This window comes from Mercenaria mercenaria, chromosome 5, assembly GCF_021730395.1.
Source record: "Mercenaria mercenaria strain notata chromosome 5, MADL_Memer_1, whole genome shotgun sequence".
NCBI lineage: Eukaryota > Metazoa > Mollusca > Bivalvia > Venerida > Veneridae > Mercenaria > Mercenaria mercenaria.
Window position 1 is genome coordinate 49,450,948 of NC_069365.1, and position 18,781 is coordinate 49,469,728.

The 18,781-nt window shown below is 34.0% G+C and overlaps 1 protein-coding gene across 3 annotated transcripts; it reads right to left on the minus strand.

Annotated features, from left to right (window-relative positions):
• Nucleotides 1-103: 103 nt before the first annotated feature.
• LOC123557095 (AN1-type zinc finger protein 2A-like) lies at nucleotides 104-14,638 on the minus strand. Of its 3 annotated transcripts, none has more exons than XM_045348329.2 (10): nucleotides 14,476-14,638; nucleotides 12,904-12,946; nucleotides 12,421-12,472; nucleotides 11,452-11,583; nucleotides 9,606-9,766; nucleotides 8,984-9,118; nucleotides 8,304-8,364; nucleotides 7,086-7,168; nucleotides 6,309-6,393; nucleotides 104-5,447 (listed from the first exon to the last, which is right to left on the minus strand). In XM_045348329.2, exons 1-10 carry the CDS (start codon nucleotides 14,528-14,530, stop codon nucleotides 5,397-5,399), a joined length of 858 nt encoding a protein of 285 aa, XP_045204264.2. In that variant the 5' UTR covers nucleotides 14,531-14,638; the 3' UTR covers nucleotides 104-5,396. The 3 variants fall into 3 exon arrangements, with proteins under 3 accessions (XP_045204264.2, XP_045204267.2, XP_045204265.2); XM_045348332.2 differs by having other exon boundaries at nucleotides 104-5,643; XM_045348330.2 differs by having other exon boundaries at nucleotides 104-5,646.
• Nucleotides 14,639-18,781: the final 4,143 nt, after the last annotated feature.

Here is an 18,781-nt window from a genome sequence, read left to right on the forward strand (position 1 = left end):
CCGTATGTCTGCCACAGATCGAAATGAAATAGAAGTTACACTAACAGCATCTATTGGACTACTACGACCAATGAGCCACAGGGACCTAATTAACAATAAGCTATTGATGAGATAAAATTTTAATAAAATATTTGTAAAAATAACAAGATAAAATAGTACAACAATTATTTTCTTATCTAGAAAATTACTTCAATTTAGTTGAACATGTATCTAGCCTCAAAAGATATAATTTTGTTTTACTAACAGTTATTCAAGATCAATATTAAGTCACTTGACCATAGCAAGGCAGTAGTATTTTCCATTTATGATTTAATTTTTAATTACTAGAAACTGGTTTGTAATGCGCTTTAAAAAGCAAAAAAAAAAATTGGCTGTGATTAACATTGTGAAAATATAAGACCCCAACCTCTTCCTTCACACAGAAACTGTGACTTTCTGAAAGTCACAGTTTCCTTTGAAATAAAAGTATCTTGATGGCAGGATGAAAAGCAAGGCATCATTACTTGCGAACTAAACACAATGATTTTTCATCTGTGTTCACAGATTCCTCGAAGCAAATTATCCACCAAAACATCACTGATATATATATATTGTACACACAACAAAGAACTTACATATATAGCAATTAAAAGTCCATATTTTGAGCAAACAGGTCAGCCTTATGAATGAACATGATAGTGTGTTGGTTTAGTTCTGAAAGGCAACGGAACTCATTTTTATTGACAAATTTTGTGATGATTACAACGGTAATAATAGTCTGTCATGGATGGGTGTATTTAGAACAAAGCTGAGATATTCCCTAAGAGCTATGATTAAAACCTCCCTTTGAGCCATGGTTTCAATTTTCCTATGAGCCATAATTTAAATTTCCCTATAAGCCATGGTTTAAATTTCCCTACTAGTCATAATTTATATCTCCCTTTAAGCCATGGTTCAATTTTCCTTATTTGGCATGATTTAAATTTCCCTACTAGTCATAATTTATATCTCCCTTTAAGCCATGGTTCAATTTTCCTTATTTGGCATGATTTAAATTTCCCTACTAGTCATAATTTATATCTCCCTTTAAGCCATAATTTAAATTTCCCTATAAGCCATGATTTAAATTTCCCTACTAGTCATAATTTATATCTCCCTTTAAGCCATGGTTCAATTTTCCTTATTTGGCATGATTTAAATTTCCCTACCAGTCATAATTTACATCTCCCTTTAAGCCATGGTTCAATTTTCCTTATTTGGCATGATTTAAATTTCCCTACTAGTCATAATTTATATCTCCCTTTAAGCCATGGTTCAATTTTCCTTATTTGGCATGATTTAAATTTCCCTATAAGTCATAACTTAATTCTCCCTTTGAGCCATGGTTTAAATCATCCTATGAGCCATAGTTTAAATTTCCCTTTTAGTCATAATTTAAATTTCCTTGTGAGCCATGGTTAAATTTCCTTCTAATCCATGGTTTAAATTTTCTTATGAACAATGGCTTAATTTTTTGCTATGAATCATGGATCAAATTATGACATGTTATTACTTTACTTCTGTTTTCAGAAAGTTATGTCACAAAATTTTATCTTAAATATAATAAATATCAAGCAAGAAACTGTTAATATCTGCTGATGGCACAAAGTGATAAACATAAAATGAGAAATCTGCCAACTTAAATAACACTAATACGAAAACAGACACTTTTCAGACTGTAGAAATGAGCTACAACCATCAAAATTATACAATAATATGATAAGCTAAGTGAATTGTTCCTAAAGACTGGCCAATGTCCTTGTGTCTCAGAGAGGCAAACATACTTAGTCAAAAACTTTTAACTCAGGCCTCAAACAAGTGACTAGGTTAAATACTAATAATTAGTTTTATGCATGATATAAACCCATTTATCTGAAAAACGCCTTTGGTGGTTCAATATAATTTTTTCCAAAGGCTACATTTACAAAAATTCTGAAAATTTTCAACCAAAAAAGTGTAATTTTGAACACTGTTCAGAGCAGCCAAATAAAAAGGAACTTGCTTGCAAAATTAGCAATTCAAACTGCGCGTTTTGCATTGTTTGAACAATCAGGTGTGATTGGCACTAACACATACCTATCATAATCATATGCTTTTTAAAGTTATGTTTATCTGTTTTGAAGTTTTAAAGGAGGGATGATACCAGAGTACTGTGATATATGGTGGTCTTGCCAAGGATGAAGAATAGGTTTACATGAACGGAGGTCATAAACCAATCTAAGTAGTGGAGTAAGGTTGGATTTTCTAAATATATCCTGGGTATACTATTTACTGTGAGTCTTATATTCAGTAAACTCTATTTATAACAACACTATCTGGTACATTTAATTATCTTTCAGCAATATACTTTTGGCAAATAAATCATCAAAAAAGTGGGTCAAAGTTCTACTTTTATCCTACAGAGAACGAGGATAGGGAACTAACATTTTCTGTCATTAGAGCAGTTCATAAATGAGCCGCACCATGAGAAAACCAACATAGTGGATTTGAAAGTGACCAGCATGGATCCAGACCAGCCTGCGCATCTGCGCAGTCTGGTCAGGATCCATGCTGTTCGCTTTCAAAGCCTACTGCAATTAGAGAAACCGTTAGCGAACAGCATGGATCCTGACCAGACTGTGCGGATGCAAAGCCACTATGTTGGTTTTCTCATGGTGCGGCTCAAATTGATTTCAGATAACGAAAGCACTTCTATGTGGTGTCATAACAGCACTCGCAGTAATGAGTAAATGACCATATACTTCAGTATAAAAGTTATATATAAGGAAGTTTAATGCTGAAATAAAATATTCAAAAATCACTATGAAAATGAATAAATAATACCCACGCACATGAAAAATATGCACATATATTAAATCAAAGTATTCCTGATTATAAATAGTAATATAAATTAATTGCACAATATTTTACAACAAACTGGAAACAAGAGGACCATGATGGTCCTGAATCGCTCACCTCTTCCCACATGATCCAGTTTTGAGTATGACGTCGTTTTTTCTATTATTTGACATAGTGACCTAGTTTTTGAGCTCATGTGACCCAGTTTTGAACTTGACCTATATATTATCAAGATAAAAATTCTGACCAATTTTCATGAAGATCCATTGAAAAATATGGTCTCTAGAGAGGTCACAAGGTTTTTCTATTATTTGACCTATTGACCTAGTTTTTTAAGGCACGTGACCCAGTTTCAAACTTGAACTAGACATCATCAAGGTGAACATTCTGACCAATTTTCATGAAGATCCATTCAAGGGTATGGCCTCTATAGAGGTCACAAGGTTTTTCTATTTCAAGACCTACTGACCTAGTTTTTGACCGCAGTTGACCCAGTTTCAAACTTGACCTAGATATCATCAAGATAAACATTCAGACCAACTTTCATACAGATCCCATGAAAAATATGGCCTATAGAGTCACAACGTTTTTTCATTATTTGACCTACTGACCTACTTTTTCAAGGCACGTGACCCACTTTCGAACTTGACCTAGATATCATCAAGATGAACATTCTGACCAATTTTTATGGAGATCCATTCACAAGTATGGCCTCTAGAGAGGTCACAAGGTTTTTCTATTTTTAGACCTACTGACCTAGTTTTTGACCGCACATGACCCTGTTTCGAACTTGACCTAGATATCATCAAGATGAACATTCAGACCAACTTTCATGAAGATCCATTTAAAAAATATGGCCTTTAGAGAGGTCACAAGGTTTTTCTATTATTTGACCTACTGACCTAGTTTTTGAGGGCACGTGACCCACTTTCAAACTTGGCCTAGATATCATCAAGATGAACATTCAGACCAACTTTCATACAGATCCCATGGAAAATATGGCCTCTAGAGAGGTCACAAGGTTTTTCTATTATTTGACCTACTGACCTAGTTTTAGACGGCACGTGACTCATTTTCGAACTTGATTTAGTTATCATCAAGGTGAACATTCTAACCAATTTTCATGAAGATTTCACGATATATATGGCCTCTAGAGAGGTCACAAGGTTTTTCTATTATTTGACCTACTAACCTAGGTTTTGATGGCACGTGACCCAGTTTCAAACTTGACCTAGATATCATCAAGGTGAACGTTCTGACCAATTTTCATGAAGATCTTGTGAAATATATGGCCTCTAAAAAGTCACAAGGTTTTTTTCTATTTTTAGACCTACTGACCTAGTTTTTGACCGCATGTGACCCAGTTTCGAACTTGACCTAGATATCATCAAGGTGAACATTCTGACCAATTTTCATGAAGATCTTGTGAAATATATGGCCTCTAGAGAGGTCACAAGGTTTTTCTATTTTTAGACCTCCTGACCTAGTTTTTGATGGCACATGACCCAGTTTCGAACTTGACCTAGATATCATCAAGGTGAACATTCTGACCAATTTTCATAAAGATTTTGTGAAATATATGGCCTCTAGAGAGGTCACAAGGTTTTTCTATTTTTAGATCTACTGACCTAGTTTTTGACCGCACGTGACCCAGTTTCGAACTTGACCTAGATATCATCAAGGTGAACATTCTGACCAATTTTCATGAAGATCCATTGAAAATTATGGCCTCTAGAGAGGTCACAAGGTTTTTCTATTTTTAGACCTACTGTCCTAGTTTTTGATGGCACGTGACCCAGTTTCGAACTTGACCTAGAATTTACCAAGATGAACATTCTGACCCATTTTCATAAAGATCCCATGGAAAATGTGACCTCTAGAGATGTCACAAGGAAAAGTTTACGGGCACACTGACGGACGCACAGACGACGGACACTGCGCGATCACAAAAGCTCACCTTGTCACTTTGTGACAGGTGAGCTAAAAATCAGCTTACATCCTAGTGAAGAATAACCTTTTTCTTAGTTGGTATATTTGAGTTTCTTACTACATGTATACAAAAATGACAGATTTTAAAGTTGATTTCTTTCAGCCATTTGCCAGATAATGCAAAATACAGCTTTTCACACATTGACATATCATCAAGAAAAGGTAGCTTTAGTGAAAATCCTAACCCACTAGAGGAATGGTAACCATAAAAAAACCTTAAAAATTACTACATTCTATATACGCAAGAATGAACATCCAATTTGTATTTTTGAAAAAATAAATAACACCAAAATTTCTTGCTTGCTTGCAGCCTACATATGTGACATAAACCTCTGATGTTTGTAAAGCTCAAAATATTGCTTAAAAATCCACTATCCTGTTATAAGCTTAACATATTGCTTTAAAATCCACTATCCTGTTTGAAAAGTGACATAAAATCATGTTTGTAGCCTCTGTAATGACTGTGCGAATCTTTTATGGCAAACACAATAATGTACAGTCATGTAACACAGTTCAATTAAAGCTGTAGAATTCTTCCTCTTCCAATATCGTCAGGAAACTTGACAGCTTCTTTTGTTTTGGGACTCCTGTGTCTGTACTCTCTACAAAAAGAAGATACGTTCAGTCATAGTTCTATTTATAGTCTTTACAACTGTGTTTTCAGTTCATTCTTCTTTGCTGACCATGTTTAATTGTGTATTCTTTTAACTTTCGGACACTGAAACTTGCATCTTTCAAACTCCTATCAGCATGCTCTCATAATTCCTTGATCTCTCATGCAATCACAATTGTGTTGACCTGCTTGTACAGAACAGATAAAAGTTACTTTTAAATTTGTAACAAATGTAAAGAGGTATGTGAATAATTATCACTGCCCTTAGCATTCCTTCAAAGACTCAAAATCATTTAACAATTTTCGCATAAGAAAAAGTATTTCATGTGGACATGTTTCATAGAAAATTTCAAAGATAAATTGAAATTAAGTTTTACCCATTTTCTCTTTTAACTTTCCATATCTGTAAAGATTACCTCCCTTGACCGGTTCAAACAGAGTGATTCAAATATGTTTATGAATTATAGTTTAACAATGTAATCTGTAGCGTAGTATATGAACAACATTAAAAGGGAAACTGGCTTCTCTTCTCACATACCCTCACGGCAATGGATTCCATCAGGAATGAGGTGTCAAGAATGATTAATATAATTTGTAGAACTTGCTTCACAAGTGGCCTAAAATAAACTACAGTCAAACTTCGCTCTCTTAAACTTAATGAGACCGGCAAAATTTGTTTAAGTAATCGGTAGTTCAAGCCATCAAAGAATTTACATTATATTGGGATTTTATCGGGACCTGACAATGAGTTCGAGCAGAGTGTGGTACTCAAATTATCTGAGTTCAAGTGAATGCAGTTTGACTGTAGTATAACCTATATATAGACAGTGAATGAGTATAAAGGTATTACCTGTCTGTTAGTTTGTCTACGTGCCTCCTCCTCACTAGCTGCCAAAGCTTGAGCAAGTAACAGGTCCTCGTCTTCCTGGCTTAAACTGTAACATACAATACCATGGTTCTGATATGCATTATACATGTGTACATTTTCAATTTTTCTAGCTATATGTAACAAATACAACAGTAGTTGTTATAGCAGAACTATTGGACCATAAATGATCTCATTACACAAAATGGTGTCTACTTTACAACAGTTCATGTTCCTTGAAAATTAGGTGTCAGTCACATAATATATGTGTTAGTTTATACTTATTTTCACCTTGCTTGAAGCTGTTTAGACTAGCTTGAAGCCTACATAAATCACCTTCCTGTCCTATTCCATGACCTACATAGCTTCCTTCACTTGTAATAGCAACATGCACATTGCTAGTCGGCACTTCGTAATCTACTATGTTCACTTGTTTATGGCAACACACAATCAACTCTTAATTATAAATATTCTATTTTTAAATGATTTTCATAAATTTTAGCAAGCATAGCAACTACCAATCAGTAGAGACCAATTTATAAGCAAGAGTAGCTGCTTTTAGTTAAGAAGACACTCGTATAAAGTTACACATACTGCACACCTTCGTTTGCAAAGAACATGACCAGCTGTATCTAAAGACACAAAATTAAATACATACATGTACAATTCAATTGTGGAGCTCTTCTTTATGACATCAATGATTCAGATAATAGGGTTAATTCAGTACTCTTGTACTGGGTACTGATTATAATTGTTACTTACTTTTGATTGGTGGTAGCAGTTTTTGTGGCCTGAGTTTCGGACAATGATTGCTGTATTGCACGCGCCATGGCCTCCTCTTCAGACTGTAAACATAAGATTATTTATATATGAGCCGTGCCATGGGAAAACCAACATAGTGGCTTTGCGACCAGCATGCGCAGGCTGGTCTGGATCCATGCTGTTTGCTTTCAAAGCATAAAGCAATTACAGAAACCGTTAACAAACAGCATGGATCCTGACCAGACTGCCCGGATGCGCAGGCTGGTCTGGATCCATGCAGGTTGCAAAGCCACTATGTTGGTTTTCTTATGGCACGGCTCATAATGTATGTATACATCTACAGATTTGATCAACTGGAAAACTCGTCCATCTCACAGGATGACTCAAATGGTAAAGGTGGCAACTTGAAGTTTCGGTAAGTCAACCATATTCTGCCAAGGAATTTGCTTTTAAACTATGAGTTCATGTGAAATCAATTGAAGGAAATCCTTGGTAGTGACTCAAGAAGAAACAAAATAAGCAGAATAAACACTTGTACTGGTTTTTATTGTTTTCAAGGTACTTGATGAAGAATTTTGGAGTGGTAACAAGACAACATGTTTACCTATAACAATTTTATTAGGTTATTTTGAGAAACTCTGCAACAAGATTTCACATGACTTGGCACAGGTAAATGATAAATATGTTAAAAGTACAATGTAAATAAAACTACTTTTTAAACACATATTAACACCTTTTTATTCTACTTTTAAATAACCCAACAAAAGAAGAAAAAACTATTTTCCTGCTCATAATATCAGTATTTTATTAAATTATGTGGCAGTAATTTTTTCTATCAGTGTCACTCAAAATAGAATTTCATTTTTGAAAGACACTGCCTCTCCCTCCAAAAGAAATTCGTTATTAAAAATGCATCAGAATTTTTTTTATAATGCTGACCACATTATGAAAAATAATTATGTGTATGAAAACCTTGCGTTGTCACAGAATGTATACCAATCAGGGAAAACTAAATTTTACTAAAAGAATGTGTAAATATGTTTATAAATTTACTGCTTAAAATGGTTCTCCTTCTAGTGTCTGTACTAACTCAACCTTTAATTTCTTTCATACAAGTCATGAAGCTAAGTTTTAGTAACTAATGTCAAAATGACTGTTAAATATATAAAGGGAGGTAATTATGGTAGAAATAAATATTAAGAAAAAAACACTGCTTACCAAACCTGCTTGAGCAGCTCGTAGACTCTGTGTGCCTTGTTGCTGTCTCTCTCGCCTTTGTCTGTCAATAAAAAATATCATCAAACCTGTATTAGGTATTTAAGCCATCAAAAATGTTTTTTTTTTATGCAATGTGTTCTATTTTCTATTAAACAAATGTCCCTGGACTAATAAGCCAGAATTCATACAGCATGAAATCTAGTTCATACTATTTATTTAAATGACCAAGCCACAGGTGCTCGGTGCATGTCCTGGTCCAAAAACATGGCCATGCACTTGAGCACCTGCAAAATATACCTGCTGCAGTCTTGAAAACTTTTGTTGTTGAAGTAAGTTCAAATTATATTTTGAACATTTATTTATTTATATCTAAAATTATAAGATTAAGCCATTAATGTTAGTTAAACATAAATTTTTAAAAAATATTCTCGGAAAGTGCAACTTATCTTTATTCTGTGCAAATCACTTACAGTTCTATAAGCCAGATTTGCATGTAATATATTTTTGCTCTAACATGCTGAAAAAAGTTTTGCCATGCCAAGATAAACTCATAAATCCTATAGAGTTTCACTTACTGATAAATTTCCTTAAAACCAACATATTTCTTCATTTGTCTCTGTGTATAAAAACCACACACACTCAAATAAATCTCATTACGTATTTATGTTCAAATTGTTTACCTGTCTAGATCTCCACCGAGGCCACTCGCTAAGCTGTTTTGTGCCCTCTGTTGAGGTGGCTGATTGACAGGTTTTGGTTTGGAAGGCGGAGCTTGTGATTGAGTTTTAGGCTGAAGGCGGGATAAGGCAGCAGCACTAAGAAATATACAAATAAATATCATAAAGCACTACTGGTTTAACGAAAAATGAAAATTAACAACTGGTTTCACTTTATATTTCACATGTACCAGGTTGCCAAGTCTAGTGATTTAACAGGATGATAGTTTGCCATGTAACATAATCTCCCTATGAATATAAACTATAGACAATAAATTAACAGTATGTGAGCATAATTATGTAAACATAACACCACCATAATAAGGTACCAGCCAAAATATGGCTGAGCATCTTGCAGTCCATAGGGTATGTATAGTTCACCAAAATCCCCTTCAACCAACATAATCTAAATGCTGCTTTCCTACACAAAAATGCACATGGTGCCAGCCCAAATATGGCAGAACACTGCTTCAACCAAAACAGTTTCAATGCTGTTGTCATACAAAAAAAATCTTTACACTTTGAGGATTAGAACTGGTTCAACATCCAGGAAAATTCCTTAATGTACTTTGAATTAAAAACTCACCCAGCATTGGACATTGGTTTTCCTGAGCCTTGGAAACCCTGACAGTTGTGGTCATCCTCAAATCTATGACGTAGACAGTAGTTCTTGTGACACTTTTCACACTTCACTGGAATCAATTCTTTCACTTTACAACCCTTCATCGAACACTTGTTTGTATATACCTGTTAGAGAAAAACAATTATTGATGAAGTCCTTTTAGAGTACAACTGACAGCTTTTTTCTTGCATACCTATATATGAGCCGTGCCATGGGAAAACCAACATAGTGGGTTTGCGACCAGCATGGATCCAGACCAGCCTGCGAGGATGCATGATCAGTGATGGGCATGACTGGGTGGAGAAGTGAGGTGGGGGAATGGTACAACTTGGAATGTTTGAAAAAGATCTAAAATAAGAAATGAAAAAAAAAATTACTGTTTTTTTGGTGGGGGGGGGGGGTTGGGAGGGGGAGGGGGTGTGACCAAGGCAAGTGGGTGACCAGGTGCGGGTACGCAACTTCACATGTTTATAATAAATGTTCACAGAAAAGAATGAAAGAAATTTAATGAAATTCTGCCAAATGGTAAGTTTGTTATGTACAAATATGTGGATTTTTAGATAATTAGAGGGCAATAACTCTGAAGTTACAAAAGAAATCCGTACAAAACTGTGTGTGCACAACCATATTATATTGCTCTAAATTCTGTTAAAGTTTCATATATATCAAAAGTTATGATGCAGAAATTGCCATATCTATAATACCATATATAGTTAACACTAGAAACTTCTAAGGGCCATAACTCTGGTGTTACTTGGGCAATGTGTCTGAAACTTGATGGCCCCATAACCTCATAGTGGTGAACATGTATATGAAGTTTGTTTGAAAAAAAATCTAAAATAAGGAAAAAATTATTTTTTTTTGGGGGGGGGGGGGGGGGGGGTGATCAAGGTAAGGGGGTGACCAGGTGTGGGTACACAACTTCACATGTTTGCAATAAATGTTCATGGAAAAGAATGAAAGAAATTTAATGAAATTCTACCAAATGGTCAGTTTGTTATGTACAAATATGTGGATTTTTATACAATTAAAGGGCAATAACTCTTAACTTACAAATAAATCTGAACGAAATTGTGTGTACACAACCACATTATGGTGATCTAAATTCTGTTTAAGTTTCATAGTTCTAGGTCAAATTTATCAAAAGTTATGCAGAAATTGCCATATTTATAGTACCCTATATAGTTAACACTAGAAACTTCTAAGGGCCATAACTCTGGTGTTACTTGGGTAATCTGACTGAAACTTGACGGGCCACAAGAACTCATAGTGGTGAACATGTATATGAAGTTTTAAATAAATATTCCCAACCATTTCCTAGATATGGCTCCGGACAGATGGACGGACACACAGACAATGCCAAAACTATATCCCTCCAACATTCGTTGGGGGATAACAAGCAATTGTTTATCAGTTTCTGTTCTTACATATGCTTTCTTGAAAGGTAATCCAATTACACGATTTACATATGACATGTCAACTGACATCTGTTACACCGTACATGATTATTTGATGATTTGCATAATAATGAAATTAATCCTGGGCCCATATTCATCCAAGTTTTAAGTCTGAAAGGTAGACTCACGCTTTGAAATGCTGCAATTTCTTTTTTTCTTATATATCTAAATCCTGTATTGATTTTAATGAAACTTGGTATGAATATGACATACACTGCAACAAAAAGCTAGGTAAAGTCCCAGCAATATAGATTTATTAAAAAGGAAGTTACGGCAATTTGATTTTTTTTAGAGGTTTAAAGTCTTAATTTCAGACTTAAAACACTGATGAATACAGACTCTATTTTACCTACCTTTCTCCTCTCTTTAGCAGGATCTGACTGACAATCACTATCTATATGACGTCCTACCACCATATCTGGTACCTCCCCTTTCCTTAGTGGTATAGGCTTGTTACATAGCGGGCACACTGGTACTTGATTATCCTGGTAGAAATATAAAATATTCAAATCTGTTGTTTTTTTCTATCAATCATTTCATCATGGAAATCAAAGAAATAATATAGATTTCTTATGTGAAATAACATATATACTGCCCTATCAACTTATCAAAGATGTTGAGAAAGTAAAATATTAAGAAAGTGTCTTTACCCATAAACAAAATCTCAGTAATTGCCATAAGAGTAATTGACATTTTGCTGTTTCTTATCAGTGTTACTGACATGTTTTACTTTGCAGATCATCACGAAAAAATGTCTTCACGGTTTTTAAAGTCATTTAGATCATTTGCATGAAAGAACGTCCTAGTGTAAAAATCACAGTATATAAATGCTTAATCAAATATATTTGAGCCGTGCCATGAGAAAACCAACATAGTGGGTATGCGACCAGCAAGGATCCAGACCAGCCTGCGCATCCGCGCAGTCTGGTCAGGATCCATGCTGTTCGCTTTCAAAGCCTATTACAATTAGAGAAACCGTTAGCGAACAGCATGGATCCTGACCAGACTGCGCGGATGCGCAGGCTGGTCTGGATCCTTGCTGGTCGCATACCCACTATGTTGGTTTTCTCATGGCGCGGCTCATTTCAAAATAAAATACTGAAAATATGGCTAAACCTACACAAAATTAAGATCTTCATATGCAAAGTGAGTGAAAGGGCTTTAACAGTAAATCAATCAATTACAGAAGAAAAAGATGCTTTTGTGCCACTCTCAGGCCTGGGATTCATTTAAAATGAGAAGCCTGAAATGCTCTTTCCAGAAATCATATATGGAACTGACACTAAAATAAAACCACAATCATTTACTGCAGCCGTATTTACCTTCTTGTAAGAATCTGGACAGGAATGTGTGTTGTAGTGAATGTGGTCATTGCTGGAAGTACAAAACAAGATAGAATTAAAATATCATATTTATCATTCCCCTGTCTACAAAAACATTCTTGTAAAAGAATTCGTTAAAACTATAAAAACAAGCGTCCCTGTGACATGTTCAATTCTCTTCAATACAGAACAGATAAATCTAATTGAAATCTCACTGACACAAGCAAAGTAAGATTATATCAGTTAATACTACTCCGTAAAGACCTTATCATGCTAGATACGATTGATTCTGTCTTTGTGACCAGTGTAGACCATGATCAGCCTGCACAGTCTGATCATAATTTGTACTGTCCGCAAAATCAGGCAGTATCTTTTTGTAAGCACCCCTTTCAATAGTTATTGGTACTGTCCAACTTAAAAAATGGACAAGTTCATCATAGAAATTTAGCATAGTAAGGGGCTAAGATGAAACAAAAATATTACCAAAATATCTCAGAACAGGCATCACATTTCATTGGAAGGAAATCTGAAATAGAATAACAGACAATGGATTATTTATTTAAGATAAGGTAATATTTATTTAACATCGGTTCTAGATAAGTTTTCAACAGAAGCTTGAATCTGACATTAAGGAATATATACTGATATTGACAATTACCAAAATAATAACAAAGCAATATAAAGAATGGTAGCTTGCAATTTTGACTGATGATAGTGTTCCTGCAACTATATCTATAATCAGGGCTCAACATAAACTTTTATTTTCACCTGTACTCTCTGAAAGCACATGTCCTGACCAGAAACTAACTTGTCCTGACCTCTTTAACACATTTGTAAGATACACAAATTTATGCAATAAATCATTGTTTTTGAAGTATCTACATTTTTATCAGAACAGGAACACTGGTCTAACCATTTTGATAAAAACATGAATTTCTTTAATATTATAGACTTTTTTAGGTTTCTCCTTTGTAATGACTTATATAATTATGAATGTGTATTGTCTAAAATATCTTAACAGTTTCGGGTATGATTTTTGCAGATTTTCGCCAATGACAGTTGTATGATTGCAAGCTTAATTTGCAAGTACTTTAATTGGAATAGCATAGCTACTACTTGCTGGAGATGAATGATGGAACAGAAAATATAATATTTGTGTTTATGTTTCTGCAATTTAGTGTCATTGGCAGTCTGCTGTGTATTGAAACCGGTGATGGAGTAGATACCTCCTCACACCTGTTCACATCATATCTCCAAAGATTTAAGTCTCTTATTTGAAATTATGAGTTATGTTCAACATGTTCAACCCATATGAAGTTTCTACATGAAAATTAATGTTTAATTTATTGGGTCAATTAAGTCTGACCAGTACTTAATGACTTTTTTCGATTTTTTATTGTCTTCATTTTTCTAACAGTAAAATACAGATACAGGTATGGGCCACTAAGGCTTAGCGGGATGACAACTATAAAATATCAGATCATAAAATAAGTCATCTCGATAAGCCAAATGAGTAAGGCTAGAAAAAATCTATAATATAGGCTAGAGCCTAGGCATCTGGTTATAGGACGGCTAGATATATATTCTTGTCTTAATGTTTAATAAAGTTTTCATGGAATTTCATTTAAGTTAATCACAGTCATACGAAAGACATTATATCTTTCGAACGAGGGACAAAGTTTAGATTTTTCCAGCCTCCTTGCAAAGTTATAAGTATAAAATATGCAGAATGGCTACAGAAGATAATTTCGCGTAAGCTCGTTATCTTATTGAAGCATTTGCTGACTTGATCACTCCTGATTAATCAACAGACACTTCTTAAAGGTGTATTACAGTTTACACTGGCGATATGGTCGGCACATAATAAACCGAATTGAGTCCAATTTCCAAACGAAAACTGTTGATTTCTCAGACTTCCAATCAATAATTCATTCCTTCCCCATACAGCAAAAACAATAAAATAATTCTGTAGACTACCCCTCCCACTGCAATAATTTCATGCCAAATCTGTTGCTCTAAAAATTAAATGAATGTTTGAACAATAAATATACAAACCTAATTGTTTACAGTCTTTCTGATGACAATGCTTTCCTAGATGCGGAAATTCCATCTCTTTATTTTTTTTATTTTTTTTTGGAGAATAATGGTTTTAAGTTCTCTTTCTGAAGCAAAACAGTGATTTGGCAAATTTGGGAATTTATGTGCTATTTATAGGTATTTTTATAGCCTCGTTTTAAATTAAGAACATTCGGGAAATACCTATTGCGTCACAAATAATAAGAAGCGAAACGAAGCAGAATTAAACGGATGCAATATGCATAAAACGAACTGGCAACTATTAATTATATTGCGAGTTTTTATTGGCTCACCAATTTGGTGTTTTCAATTCATAATGACAAATCAATATCACAGGGTTCATTCTTAAAGGTTCTAATTTAAAACACGACACATTTTGTATGGTGTATTCTAAAATGAAAAATGCGTACGCATTTTAATACGCGGAAATCTAACGTCATATGCATGTCAACGTATTATGTACATTCTAGCATAAAACTGCTGTTATTGTCACTTTTCGGGGGTGTTTTAACAGGAGAGAAAACGTGTGTTAACAGAGAGATTCTCGCGCTCACGTGCTGTTATAACACCTTTTTATATATGCACGTTCCGTTGCAAAGCGTAAACGTATTACGGCCCCAAAACGGATAATTCAAAAGGAAATGACGTCAACGTGAAAAAACAACGTATACTTTACCGCACATTTCATGAAAATTTAATGACGTTGAGGGACAATATATTCATTTACCTGATTTTTACGCGTTTTATGCTAGAATAGCGTTAGCGCATGTTCTTTTCGTGTTGTAACATTTTCAGAATCCCTCGGGAATCGTTTGTACCCTCGCCCTGACGGGCTCGGGTACCAACTATTCCCTCGGGCTTCTGCAGATGTTATAACACGAAAACACATGCGGTATCCCTACATTAAAATTTTATCTGCCATGTTATATGAAAGACGTTATATAACAAAAGGATGTAACACTTAGAAATTTACACACACGCAATAGGCTCGAAAAAGAACTCATTAGATGTCTACACACTTCTAAGTTATTTCGCGAGACATATTCCTCAGTCACTGTATTTTAACATTGTGAAAGCACAGTTACAAGTTGACGTCACACCTACTATATTCGGCACCATACATGCGCCATGAAATAAATCTAGTGCTTCGCTATTTAATCTATATAGGCCTATATTATTTCTTAAATATAAAAACACATTACTGCTGTATAGCGATATCTTTATTTTAATGGAATAAACTATGACTTGGTAGAGGAGTTTTTATCATTTGTTTACGAATTTGGTGGATTGAACAGAAAAACAATAAGAGACCTTTTACAAACATATCATTCCTTAGGCAACATATGCTTTACGCTAAAATTATTTTTAGCAGAATTGGGCAACCAGAATAAGAAAAGCAAATTTTGAAACTATCTCTAATGAAAATCATTCGCATATTTAGCACTTAATGATCAATATAAATAATCTTCGAAGAAATCCATTATTTTATGTTTTTCGGTGGTTTATCGAAATATAACGGTGATTTATATCCTGATAGACTCACTGGCCACTCAGTGAAAATTATCAAATCTGATACCCGGATTAATGTCAAAAAGTTAACCGAGCGTACTGAAAGCCGAAAAATATGCAATGTGACGTCGTAAAATACGTCATCTTGCGATGCTTCTGAAAAATTCCCGCAATTTCGACATTTTATTGAAATAAACACAACAAAAGTAGAGTTTTAGACATAAAATAAACAGAAAAATTGTTGGTATCGATGTAAAAAGATCCGATTAACATTTAAAGGCATCATGAGATATTCATAAAATAAGCATAATAATGTTAAAAGGATTATTGATGATAAAACTACAAAGTTTATGCATTTGTATTTGTCAAAGACTTACATTGACAATTATATATTTAGCTGAAATTTATTAGAATTGCAAGTTTGGTTGCACAACCAAAATAGATTGAAATAAGGCTTGGATACTTTGAATAGCTGGTATTCTTACTGAGAAACTTTCAATAGTTGCAGCACACACCATGACCCATTTTAAATGTATGTAACTTACATACTCTTGAAGAATATTATTAGTGCTGAATAAAAGTCAGAAGAAATGTGGGGGTCATGAAAGGCAACTATTTTCAGTCAAACACACACATTCTAAAATCAGGTAAAAAATTCAGACCATAAATGAATTCGGAATCTACACGCCATGTTAAAACTTGCATTTTGATTCAGACCCATATATGTTTCAAATGCAAATTTAAAACTAGAAATTATATTGAAATCAAAATAAATAGACTGCTTTTTAAATGCTTTCATTTTAAAGAGAGTAATAACAAACTTTCATAAAAAGTAAAACAAATACATTTCTAACAGGGATCTAACTCTATGTTAAAATCTTAAATAAATCTTAAATAAATCTCTAAAAGAATATACAAATCTGAAAAAAAACCCTTTAAGTGTTGCTTAAATGTGACTGGCCACCCTGAATTGTCTTGAAGGCAAAATTCAACATTGATTCAACACCAGTTCTTTAAATAAGAAACCATGTTCTTTTATTTTGTGTCATTGATTTTGAAAATTGAACCATCTAGATTTCGGCACATCCATAACAACTTTTGTTGTTTGCAAGTTCTTAGGATAATAATGAATTATTTTGTAATTCGGTTTGTATGACTACAAGAAAATGTTGCTTCTTTCTATTTATGTTTGTCGTTCTTTTGACATTCCATCTGTAGCCTTATCAAGTTTCAATTGTGTTTTGATTTCAAGATTTATTTCATTAATGCAAAGATCACAGTCCCGTTCCTTAATAATAGATAACATCGTTTCATTGTATTTTATTACTGCAGAAACTGCGTTTGAACATAAATACAAACCCACTCCTCCAACATCACACAGAATACAAAAATATAAATGAAAACACTCACACAAGCACGCACGAGCGCGCACATACACTCCAAATACGTCAGCAATAGTTATTTAATTGTTTGCTCACAAAAGCACTTCTGTTTCTAGATCCGCAAACTATTGTTCTAAAAGTGAAACAAACGGAGGGTAGTTTGCCATATCAGGATTTCGTTTTGTTCAAATGGTTCTTTCTTTTTGAATAGGAACCAAATAGATGCCCGCATAAATCATAAAATGATAAAAAAAGATGGTAGAGAGTGGTCGCTGGAACATTTTGAATAATTTCTCTGACGTCACACGTAGAAAAAAAAAACTATCAATTTTCTACTTTGTTTGTATTTTAAAACATATATTGAGAACCAAACAAGCAATTTTCCGAAGTATATCATTGCACGAGTAAACTCATATGAAATTTGAAAATGATGGTCGGGCAAAAATGATTTTCTGTTCAATCCACCAAATTCGTAAACAATGTTTCGTTAACTCCAGCTTACTACACAAGATCTAAACGTCAGTTATGCGTCCTCCTAATCTAAATGTTTCAAAGGGTGATAGATGGATCTTTTTAATTTTCGAGATGTCTTAAATAATGTCAATTTTAAGGCAAAAAATGATTTTCCCCATGGTAAAAGTCTGAGTAAGGAACACTTTTCGAAAAGTTATTTCCATTTCGAAATTTTACGAATTTGTGACATAGAAATGCTGCTTTTATGCTTACTAAAATATTTTTATATTTTAATAAAAGCAATCCTTAAGAAATAAGGTCAGAATGGAAGTTTTATTCAACGCCTATTTAAAGATTAGCATTCGCACAATGGTACTGCACACTATATTTTCTTATTACAGGACTTAATGATATTTTTTGTGCATCTAGAATTGGGACATCTTGTAAATCCACGAAACGCTGATTTTATAAAAATATCCCTTTGTTGTTTATGTCCATTTGAGTTCAAGTTTATAACTTTGAGTTTGCCTAAGTTTATCATCATGATCATGTATAACAATATTTTTGCACGGCATATACATATAAGATTTTCCTTGTTTTTATCGGTGCTGGAAAACGTCGTCTGGCATCCCAGGGTGTAAGATTGCTCGTGCGCTGTAATGTACGAATGAATGCGTAAACTCACATGCTACTACAATAAAACAGTACTTAAAAGCAAAGCATTCGTCTCATTCAATTTCTTCTAATATTTAAAGAATACAGTATGCAAGAAAATCCCGACTCTCTGGTAACTGTTTTTGCGCTAACTTAGAGTTTCGTTACCGCCTCCTCAAGCCAGATTTTTAATCCACACCTTCAACATTGATTCTCCACTAAACATGCAAGTTAGTGAAAAATCCAGTCCCGCGTGTGTATTTGTATACAACTGTAACAATGTATGT